Source organism: Coffea arabica, chromosome 5e, assembly GCF_036785885.1.
Source record: "Coffea arabica cultivar ET-39 chromosome 5e, Coffea Arabica ET-39 HiFi, whole genome shotgun sequence".
Lineage (NCBI taxonomy): Eukaryota > Viridiplantae > Streptophyta > Magnoliopsida > Gentianales > Rubiaceae > Coffea > Coffea arabica.
In genome coordinates, this window is record NC_092318.1 from 46,096,551 (window position 1) to 46,108,574 (window position 12,024).

Below are 12,024 nucleotides of genomic sequence, written 5' to 3' on the forward strand. Positions count from 1 at the left end.
AAATTAAAAAGAATGTGTGTGTATGGTGTATACATGCATGCACGTCAACTTTTGCATTATACTTACTCTTACTCTCATCTTGATTTATTTAAAAGAGGATCTAGCTAGATAAGGGGTTTGATGCTGTCTGGGACTGGCCTCGTCACAAACGTCACGTAAGTTCAAATGACTTTTCTCCGGTGCACTTGACTGTGGCCATTATCAAGTTTTGATCTTACTAAGCCACTACTTTTTGACTACACAATCCATCAATTATCGTTCATATTATTGTGGCCCTAGGTCTCTAAAAGGATCTCAATTATCTGTCAGCAGCAGGGACGTAATTGCAATTGGAGCAAAAGTTTTAGGGGTGTTAGTGTAATTAGCTTATGGAGCCAAAAACTATTAAAAGTTAGTTATAACTGAATTTGTTAACATCAGTTCATTGCACGGGAATTCTGTGGCAAATGGATTCGGATCCATCATTGGAGTTGTATAAATCCAAGACAATGTAATGGATTGGACAACAAGAAATACAATCACAATTTTCTCCCAAATTCTTATTTTCTCTCTCTCTCTCTCTTTCTCACCTCTTTCCTCCTTTCTGTTCTTTTCTTCTTCATTCAAATCTCCCCTGAATCTGCTGGTCACATTTCCTTCTCAATTCTACTTTGGAAGGGCCTGACAAATTGGTATCAGAGCTGACGATCCTTCGGCAGCTCAAAGATCAATCAATTGCAGAGAGCACACGCTTCAAAACCTTAGAAGATCATCTCCGAAAGCAGGAACTCAAGTTGCAGGAAGTCATGGAGGATATGAAGAACATATAGCTGCAAGTAAAGGAAGAAATGGCAGGCAGGGACAAGAGATTGGATACGATCACGCTAGGCATGGATCAGAAGTTTGAGGCACTCAGTTCAATGATGAAGACACTGCTGAGCAGGGAGAAGAGTGCAGAAGAAGAAGGCAAAGCTGGCAGAGATCGTACACCATTACTACCCACACCTCCCATCCACCAGAGGCTGAACTTGGGAGCAGATGAGGAAGCTAGAAGTTGCGAGTTCTTGGGTAAGATTCCTGGCTATAATCCTCCAAAAATTGAGTTACATATGTTTAGTGGGGAAAATCCTAGGGAATGGATCAGAAAATGTAACAAGTACTTCCTACTGAATAAGGCAATCGAGGAACATAAATTGCTGGTAGTAGAGATGTCTTTAGAAGGTAGAGCTGATAATTGTTTCCAGGGAATCAAATTAGAAAAACCAAGGCTAACATGGGGGGAATTTGGGGAGCTGCTCTGTCAGAGATTCAAAGGATCATGTTGTAGAGATATTGTAGAGGAATTCAATAAGGTACTTCCTACTGAATAAGTACTTCTTGCTGAATAAGGTAACCGAGGAACATAAATTGCTGGTAGTAGAGATGTTTTTAGAAGGTAGAGCTGATAATTGGTTCCAGGGAATCAAATTTGAAAAACCAAGGCTAACATGGGGGGAATTTGGGGAGCTACTCTGTCAGAGATTCAAAGGATCATGCTGTAGAGATATTGTAGAGGAATTCAATAAACTGCAGCAAATGAGTACAGTAGAGGTCTACCAAGAAAAGTTTGAGGAGTTAAAGACATTGATGCTAATTCAGAATCCAAGCCTTAGTGAAGAATACTTCACTTCCAGTTTCACCAGTGGTCTCAAGGAGGAGATTAAACCTATGGTGAGAATGCTCAAGCCAAATACTTTTTCTGGAGTTATGGAGGTGGCTCATTTGCAGGAACAGGCTCTCAGGTTACAAGGAAGGACAGTCAAGGATGGCAACAAGGTGATGGCTGAACCAAAGTTTGGGATGTACAGGCATCCAATCTCTGCCAATAGAGGGATCAGTATTTACAAGCTACCACAGAACAACTGGCTTGTTTGGAAGTGAAGTTTTTGGCCAAGTTTTTTAGCTACTAGTTTTTTAACAACTTTTGCTACAGGAACCCCAAAAAACTTATCAAAATTTTTTACCTACACACTTTAAAATAATACACAAAAAACTTTTTTCCAAAATCTTAGCCAACGGCGGGAAAAAAAACTTTTTTCCTTTGCTCCTTTAACTCTGCTCTCTCTCACAAGTCATAAGCACCTCAATCCTGCAATTCTATGCAAACCCCCAGGCGGGAAAAAAAAAATCAAATTTTGCATTAAATTTCCAAAATTCCAGATGATGCTTAATATGAAAGCCTCCCCGGAGGCCCGGATGACGTCGTCTTCATCATCATCGCCGTCCCGCTCAATCGTTACAGCGGAGAAGGCTTTCTCGTTCATCTCCAAAGGATGGAGCGAGGCCCGCTACTCTGCAGGTGCTGACCTCCAAATGATTAAGAACCGGGCGAACAGGGGAACAGGGGAATAGGGAAGGGGGTGGCGGGGCAGAGAGGGTGGCGTACAGAGGGGAGGGGGAAGGGGCAGGGCAGAGGGGCTAGCGGGGCAACGGGGGAAGGGCTGGTGGGGGGAGGGGGTGGCGTGCAGAGGGGAAGGGAAGGGGCAGAGGGGGTGGCGCGGCAGCTGGGGCAGAGGGGGTGGCGTGCAGAGGTGAGGGGGTGGCGTGCAGAGGTGTGGCGCGGCAGCTGGGGCAGAGGGGGTGGCGCGGCAGCTGGGAAGGGCTGGCGGGGGGAGGGGCTGGCGTGCAGAGGGGCTGGCGGGGGAATGGGGCTGGCGGGAGAAGGAGGCGGGGGGGGGGAAATGCAGAGGAGAGGAGAAGAGGAAAAGGAGGAGAGGGGTGGCGGGAGGGGGAAGGAAGAAGAAGAAGAAGAAAGAGAGGAAAGAAAAGAAAAAGGAAAAAAAGAAAAAGAAAGAGAAAGAAAAAAAAAAGAAAAGGAAAAAAAATTCACCTTACAAAAACTTTTATAAAATTTTTTATCTTAACAAAACTTCTACAAAAAAGTTTTTCACCTTACAAAAATCTTTACAAAATTTTTTTAAAAACTTCTACAGTGCGCTACAGTAAAGTTTTAGACAAACTCCCTAAAAACTCAGGTTCCAAACAGGCCCAACATACCTAGGGTAGTTCCCAAAAATCCAGACAAGAGTCCAGAATTTAAGAGACTATCTCCTCAGGAACTGCAGTTCAGAAGGAGTAATGAACTGATGTTAACAAATTTAGTTATAACTAACTTTTAACAGTTTTTGGCTCTATAAGCTAATTACACTAACACCCCCTAAAACTTTTGCTCCAATTGCAATTACGTCCCTGCTCCTGACATTATCGTCCATATCATTGTGGCACTAAGGGTCTGTTTGATAATAAAAAATAGTGCTGAAACTAAATATTTTCAGACATTCAGATGGTTTGATTGTTTGATAAATGAAAATTCATCTGCTGAACTTGTTAACTAGTGCTGAACTTGTGTGTATTTTTTTCAGTACAAGAATCCTAATTGAATGCTTAATTTTGATAAGAATCAATAGAATTACTTCAACTACTTTATTTTATCTATCAAATCTACCTTTGTTTATTAATTATGTTCAAAATTCTTATCTAATTAAACAATATAGTATTCTCTATCTAACGATTTTTTGTTTCTCTTTTTCCCTTTTTAATGACTTTCACGTATTCTCCATACTCCTCATATAATATATATAATCCTTTATATTAATTTGATTTAAAAATAAATATTGTCATTTTTATACCTAACAATTTTAAACTAATTAAATCATAAGTTCCATTTCTTTTTTGAATGAAAAGATATAAGGGCAAAATTGTCAAATGAAACTTATTAAGCATTCAGTTATAAATATTTATCAAACAGTATAAATAGGTTTAGTATTAAAATTCAGATATTCATATATTTTTTTTCAGTGCTTAAATTTCAGCAAATTAATTATTTTAGTATTCAGATTTCAAAATTCAGACTTCAGTATTCAGATTCAATTTTATCAAACGAAACCTAAGTCTCTAAATGGATCACGTGAAAGCTACACCTTTGATGTGCAAGATTTTTGCTTGCACAATTGAGACCACATAGTTTTGCTTGCTTGTAAGCATGAGACCATACCAGGCAATTGAGGTGGGCAAAAAATTAACTAGTTTTATGGGTGCAGAAAATTACAATAAGTAGGTCAGACAATAATGATTTTTTTTTAAATTTAAAATGTACTTTGAAATTAGAAACTCACCAAAAGCAGATGTCGATTACTCAATTGTGACTAGAATGTAGCATTTTCAGATGTCCTTGGAATCTGGCAGCAAACTGTGGTGGACAAAGAAAGCACAAGAGACTATCTATCAACCATCCTCTATACGCGTAATTCCATCCACAAACCAGAAAAAAAAAAAAAAAAAGGAAGCTGGAATTCAGTTTCTCAGCATCTAATCCTGAAAAATAGCAGCTTGAATTCCCCGTCTCGGCAGGCATTGGAAAAGAATTACACTCATCGTTGTTGTTTGGTAATTGTTTCAGCTCTCTTTTGGCGAGCAGAGAGACATAGAAAAGAGCATTTATTATCTCAGATTGACTGAGTCTATGCCCAAAAAGTCTGCCATTTTGATAATGCACTCTTGGTGGGATGGAAAAGGAACTTACAAAATGATAGTCCTTTGGTTCTTCCAGCAACGGATCCAAAGAAGTAACCAAAAGACAAAAGACTATGAATTGGAAATTAGGATTTGGTTTTTATGGAGAATTAAGTCAAAGCACTATGTGGGGAGAGTAAATAAGGGAACGACAGCAATGCATGCAGATGCAGAGTTCGAGGTTGTTTTGGTAGGAGAGAGAACAAGAGGCCAAACCGCTATGTTAAAGAGGGAAAGAGCCGGTGCAAAACCGGCAGCTTATGATCACGTTACAGAAAGGGCAAGTTCAAAGGTCTTCACCAAATACATTAAAAAAGTAAGAAAACAATTTATGAACAAAAAACTCACAAGAAATTAAGAATGAATAAAATTAATTTTTGGTTCCTTGAAAGTACCTAAAATAAAATTTTAAACATAAACTCAAGTAATTTTGCCTTGTAGTGGTTGAAGTGTTAAAGGTACCCAGCAAACTTGAAAGTTCCAATCTTTGCACTATTGTCATGAAATTCAGATCCTGAATAAGGTATCTCACTAAATATATTTTGAGGCTTTTTAGTTTTAATGATATTTTAACTAATAAAATGCAAAATGATGGAGTATTATAGGACAACAATATGATTTTTGACAATTTGAAAAATACAAAGCAATGCATAAAACTTTTAAGATTAACCATAAACTTTTGAAAAAAAATATTCTTTTTCTTTTGATACCTTAAGAACATATCAAATTTATATTGAAATGTAAGAGTCAAGGATTTTGCCTTTTATTAGTTAAAACATAATAAAAAAAGTTAAGCCATTCTTCGTGCCAGTTTGGTATCATTATATTTTGACTAGAAAAAGGAAAAGTACTTAAATTTGTGTTCAAATTTATATTTGAGGTGTTATTAGAAATACAATAATTTTTCCATCTATAGTAAACTATATTGAGTAAATTTTATGTGCTTCATAAGATTTTTCATTCTTTTTTTATCCAGACTAATGGAACGAACACCATTACCCAATTCTATCGGTATATCTAAATTTTCCATTAACGATTGATGACATTACATTGGCCAACTTTATTAACCGACTAAATTAGTTTGTCATGATAACTAAGCGTCATATTACATAAAACATTAAAGCTAAAAGATTAAAATTTTGTATTCAATCTTCTCCAATCAATTTGTGTTATAGTTTATCTCTCTTCTAACAATTTTTATCTTTCTTAAAAAATTTGCATTATCTTTTAATTCATATGGAGCATATGAATTATTCTTTTTTATCTATCTAAAGTAACTTTAATTATGACATTGCCAAATTTATTAACATTGATAGAAATTGAATATTTATTGACAAGAAAATAGATTTTTGTATTTTTTGTATTTTATTGAAATCAAATATCCATTTTGAGGTTTATAATCATTGTAAAATTTTGAAAATCACCTCAAAGAATATCTATCAATTTTTTGGATATCTTTTAGAAAATTTTTCACCGATGTTAATTAGTACATCGTAATGAATATACTTATAGTTATTTTTTAAAAATTTGTATGGTTGTTGACTTAGAATGCATTAATATTGTAGATATTAGCATTTTTTTAATTATTTAGCAAAGCTTGGGCTTTCCTTTATCCCATTTTGACCGCATTTTTCACCTTTTCAATTCCCACTATTTCCAATAAGCATTTCATTTTTCTAAATAAAATTTTATTTTTCTTGATTCAATCTATTCACACATTAGTTGTGCTAATACAGTTAGCACAAATTGGTTAAATTGGTAAGATAAATTATTTTATAATAAAAGATAGCATGCCCAGTTCTAACTGTTAATGTAAGAATCGTGTTGGAGAATAATTTATAAATACCATATAAGCGACTTATAGCCACGGGTGGAGGTACATATTAGCCAAAAAATATTACATTTTTAGGTATAGTTCTTTTTTGAATTTTTTATTTTATTGAATTATTTTGTAATTGTGCTTCCACTGGTTAAATGATAATTTTTTTACCTTTAGTATTGGAATTTTTATTATAAAAAAAACTAATTTACATATGTTCTTATAAATAATAATTTTTTTTGTAGTTGTGCTTAAGTAAAAAAAAAAGTGACTTAATGCATTGCTTTAATGATAACTACAAGTCCAATATTTTACGAAACTTAAGGCTTGTTTGTAATTGCAGTGAGCTGGTGGCTTATCAAAAAGCACCTCAATTAGAACCCATTTGGAGTTGCGGTAGCTTATCAAAAAGTACTTTACATAATAGAGTTTCTAATAAAAGTACTTATTAAGTGCTTAAGTACTTTTAAATATATTATTTGGATATATAGTTCAACAAGTACTTATTGTATTGGATAATATTTAATTTTAAAATTTTAAAATATATTTATCTCTTTATTTAGTTTATAATATAAAATAAAATAATTATATTTTATTTTTTATTTTTTAAAATACAAAAGCAATTCTAAAAGCACCAAATTTGAATGTTTACTAAAAGTGCTTTTAATACCAAAAACTTCACTCCTTATTTTATGAAATGATGGTCATTAAATGTTTCAAAAGTATTTTTCGCACCCAAAAGTGCTTTTTGACCAAAAGCACCGTAACCCCAAAACGAGCCCTTAGTAGAATTTTTAGTTAGAATACTTATTAAATGTCTAATCATACTGTCTGGGTGCAAACTTGCATAAGAATTTTTTATTTGATAATATGCAATTTTAAATTTTTAGAACATATTTATCTCCTCATTTAGTTTAAACTTTAAAATAAAGTTGTTAAATTATTTTTTTAAATACAAAAATTATTCTAAAATCACCCATTGTGAGCTTATTTTTAGAACTACTAATGGTCAAAAATTATACTCCTAAATTCAAGTAATGACACTCACCAAACACATTAAAAGTACTTTTTTTTCTTGTAAAACACCTTTTTAATATATGTAATGTAATCCCAATTGGACCGTTAGTCCGCTAAATAATTTTTTTTTATATACATAATTTCATATTTTAAGAAATTGTACATATTAATGGATTTTTTAAAGGATTAATTTTTTTTTCTACAATGACAGTGAATACACTATCAGTATTAGATAAGTAACAACTATATAAAATTTGAATTTAAAATTCAACTATTGCACATATACTATAGATCCAATGATATTAGTATATACACTATCAATATATATAAGATTTTCTCAAAAGACTATCAATTGATATGGACTCTCAAAAGACTATCAATTGATGTGGGACTGCAAAAATTAGCCTGAAACTTATTGACTACGGGCTATGGAGACCGTTATTGTACTCTGCACTCTGGACAGCATTATTGTAAGAGACAGCAGCAGGGAAAGCAACAATAATTTCTTCGTGTTTCATTGTTCATTGACCACTGTGAAGTCTTGGCCTGTCCACTTAGGGATTAGGATAAGAATCCAAGACCACCAATGGTTGATTAAAAAAAAGATTCGGGAAACATTTATTTCCCTTGTTAAGTTAGGGAAAGGTTAATCTAAAGATTATTCTTGTCTGAAAAGGTATGAAGGGGACAATTTAGAGCTCATAGCAAAATGTTGAATGTGTTAATACACACTTAATTGATCAACAACCAATATTGAAAAAAGAATTCAAAAAAGAAAACAACGCTGCTTGTTTGTTTTAGTTTTCTGAATTGTAGCACTCAAGCAACAGTTGAAGATTGGTGTTTTTCTGTTTTTACTTTCTACAAATGCTTGTTTTTGGTGCTTGTAAGGCGCATGAACGTGTCTTAGATATTAAATAGCCATCAACTACAATTGTCAATGGATTGCCGTTTTGCTGTAACAGTGTAAGAAGCTATCTACTTAGCTTTTGTGCGATTTATTTGGTGACCTGTTTTCTAATAAAAGGATGGTACTGCAGGGTTTGCTTAAACCTTTAATGTGGGATTTGAATTTGATAATACCCAATTAACCCAAAAAATCCCCACATAATTACAGACCAATTTGAAATTTTCAACCTATTAACGGATATAATTTGTTTATCCATTGAACTTATACTGAAGATTGATATCAATACAGTGTGATAAACATGCCATTCCCTATAGAAACTTACCAGAACGGTAGAAAAGTACACAGTTCATCTTTCTTTCAAGTTCTTGCACTTGCTAGTTAATTTTCTTAAACTGAAGAGTTGTCATATGCCAAAACAAAAAGAAGTGAAAGGGTATTATTGCAACCAACTACTTTAGAAGTAATTGGTCATCAGGAGAGTTTTAGAGGTCTATTTATGTGTAAGACAAGGGATCAAATGCGTTGGCCTGCATTCTAAAATATCCAAACTTTCTTCCAAAATTCGCATCCGTCTCGTTTGAGTGTAGTTCAGCCTCCTTTGAGTTCCCCTTTGACTCCTTTGAATCCCTCTCTCCCCCTTGCAGAGAGTCCCTGGGAATGGTAATTATTATTAGACCCCCAAGGATCATATGACCACTTGTTTGCTGTGTAATTGTTGAAACCAAAATAAGAGTCGGTCATGCATTCAAATAATTCTAAATTAATGATTGCAAAACATTTTACTCTCCCAAAAAAATTAATACTTATTAAGTTATTCTATTTAGCGGTACAAAGCAATTTCTGGCGGTACGTTTTATTTTATAAAAGAAAATTTATAGCTAAAAACTATGCCAATTTTACTTTTTCCGATGCCATTGGTTAGCTTCCGTTACCATTTTGGACCCAAAAAAAAAAAAAAAAACCATAGGTTAGCGAAAAGACAATCAAAATAGGGATAGATTCTTTTAGTTTTACAAGTCAGACTTTTTGAAGTTACCATACATGTTACAACGAGAAGACATGTGTCTCCTCATCTGAGAAAGTCTTCTTTTTTTTTTTTTTTCTATTTTTCTTCCCCAGTTTTCAGGCCAACGGGGATATGCTACTAGGGCCAAAGGTTTCACCCCCATGAACTCCCGATGAAGCGAAATGTAATAATTTTTTCATACCACGTTAAAATTAGGATAATTTCTGCTAGGGTAACCCGTTTAGGACGATACCAGGTCATAATTTTGTCAAGCGTTCATCCACTACTTTTGGTAGCTATCCATTTCTCTTTTTTAGTCTTTGATGAAAAGTGAAAACCAAACGCCAAATAAGTAAACTAAACATTCGTAAACCAAACACAGGGATTATGTTAAAAGGAACGGAATTGTTTTCTTACAATTTTTACTTGTCAGTGTTTGAGTCCTGTTAAGAAACAAATACCTTGTTAGATCTAAATAAACCAGAAAAGGAGAGACTTATTCCAATCTCCCCCACCATAGCCACTTGATTATCAAACGCTCCTCGATCCTCATGTGTATGTATCTATCTCAATGGTTGGTGATTTTCCCTTATTATAATCGTCATTACACATGTAATTGGTAGTACTAACAAATAAAGTTGTAGAAGCCAAAACGAGATACAAGTGTCCCAAAATTGACTTTTATAGTAGAATTTTACAAAGAATCAAGCCCATTGAAACGAACTCGAACGAGGTACAAGTGTCCCAAAATTAATTTTTACCGTAAAAGTTTATAAAGAATTAAGCTTGTCGTTAAAAATAACAGTAAAAGCATTCATTCTTGGCTTGCATAAGATCTTCAATAATTCAAGAAATCAGTGAATAACATAATCTCATTGAATTATCATAATTGGTAGTACTAACAAATAAAGTTCTTACAGAGAACAACTTTTACCGTAGCAACCAAAAACCAGAAACGACATACAAGTGTCCCAAAATTAACCTTTACCGTAGAATTTTACAGAGAATTAAGCCGGTCGTTAAAAATAACCGCAAAAGCATCCATTCTTGGCTTGGAAAGGGATAAACCAACCTCAATATCTCCATCTGTTTCTCTACTCCCACTAAGAGAAATGGCCCCTGAAGTATCAATCGAAATGAACTCGAACTTTTTAGGCTTTCCCCATCCAAAATCCAGATTGTAATAGTTATACCTTGGTGAGCCAGCCACGGAAACAAGCCTGTCCCTATTTATACCTGCAATACCCGGCAACCACGTGTCGGCATCATCGAAGAGTGAATCATTGTTCTTCAATCTCTGATGAATGCCCTCCCCGATTAACTCAACTGCAATTGGAAATCCTTCTTCTCCAGTTAACTTTCCATTTTTTTCATTTGTCCTAACAAGTGTTTGGCAATTGCCAAAATAGTTGGAAGGTAAAGGTGGATCCATACGTCGTCTACAATCAGCCGTGCAACAAAAGTATTCCACCTCTTCATCATCTACATGTTCTCCACTTGGACCACGACATTTTACCAAGCAAGTCCAAACATGGGCACAAATTACCGTAAATGATGATAAATGAACTAATTGTGGCCGTTTTTGCAGGGCTAAGCTCTTGAGTTTTTCAATATTGTTTCTGCTAATAACAAAAGATCTGCGAACTTTTTTGGTCATAGGTTTTGCTGTAGTGTCAGTAGAACTCTCATTTTGATCAAAAAGCTTTATGAAAAGGACCCCTTGGTCCCAAAAAATTGAGCCAAGTCCCTTTGTGTCTTTGATCGTAGTCCTATCGTAACATGGTGGAGAATAACTTGCTAGAGTTGCCGCAACATCATCTCTGTCGATATTGTCTTCAAGAAATTTGGAGCATAAAGCTGCCCACGTCTTCATAAATCCGAAAATGCTGCCGGCATCTCCGACAGTGTGGAGATTTGAGATTCCAATAGACACTCCACAGTCTGGAAATAATGTAACCTGAAGAGCAAGAACTGGGGTAGTCCTGACTGTGGATCCGGAATCATCCTCATTAGATGGTTTCAATTCAGGAATCAAAGGATGAAAATCACAACAATTCCGTGCATGGTTTGCTGTAAGATAATTGAAATCAATCGTGGTACACTCAGCAATGATTAGTGCTAGTGAACTTCCATTTTTGTAACGAATTTCGGGCGTGCCAGAATTTGAATTGGAAGGCACTATCAAATTCCCGGCTAGGGGAAGAAAATGTTGGAGTGTCAAGGAGAGTGAATGTTCAAGCTTAGGAATGATGTGCTCGATGAAATGGGCTCTAGAGAGCTGAGGTACCTCATAAAGTACGAGGCGTTGGATGGGGGAAATGTGCGACCAGCGCATATCAAGGAATGTTAAAGGAAGAGACATTTCAGTGGCCGCCACAGACGACGGTGGTGACACTAAAGAATGCTTAAGCACGGTGACTGCATCGGGTGTAGCCATTTTACCTTGGTTGGTGCTATTTGTGTGTTTGATGGAAAGGTGTTCTTCTATTAAGAAAACAAGGAGAGATGTTTTCTTTTTTGTTCTTTTGTTTTTTGGTCTGGTTGGCGAATGGATATACGAGCTCGTATTTGTAGTGAAGAACGGAGGAGCACAGGCACGGGTGAAAAAATAATTGAGAATGCTTCAGTTGAGTTTTGCCTAATTTTGTGCGGTTTGTAAATTTTTTTTTGTTTAATTTTATGTGTATAATTCTATACTTTTTAGTAAGTTTTAATGTACGTGTGAATTTCGCTCACGAGTCA

General features: G+C 35.0%; 1 protein-coding gene across 1 annotated transcript; it reads right to left on the reverse strand.

The window, feature by feature from the left end:
* Positions 1-10,136: 10,136 nt before the first annotated feature.
* On the reverse strand, positions 10,137-11,809 carry LOC113687539 (phenolic glucoside malonyltransferase 1-like). Its single transcript, XM_027205128.2, has one exon. It carries the CDS (start codon positions 11,717-11,719, stop codon positions 10,280-10,282), a length of 1,440 nt encoding a protein of 479 aa, XP_027060929.1. The 5' UTR covers positions 11,720-11,809; the 3' UTR covers positions 10,137-10,279.
* Between the last annotated feature and the right edge of the window lie 215 nt (positions 11,810-12,024).

Excerpts from the sequence above, each read along its gene's own strand:
- LOC113687539 (XM_027205128.2), bottom strand. The coding sequence starts at position 11,719 with ATGGCTACACCCGATGCAGTCACCGTGCTTAAGCATTCTTTAGTGTCA.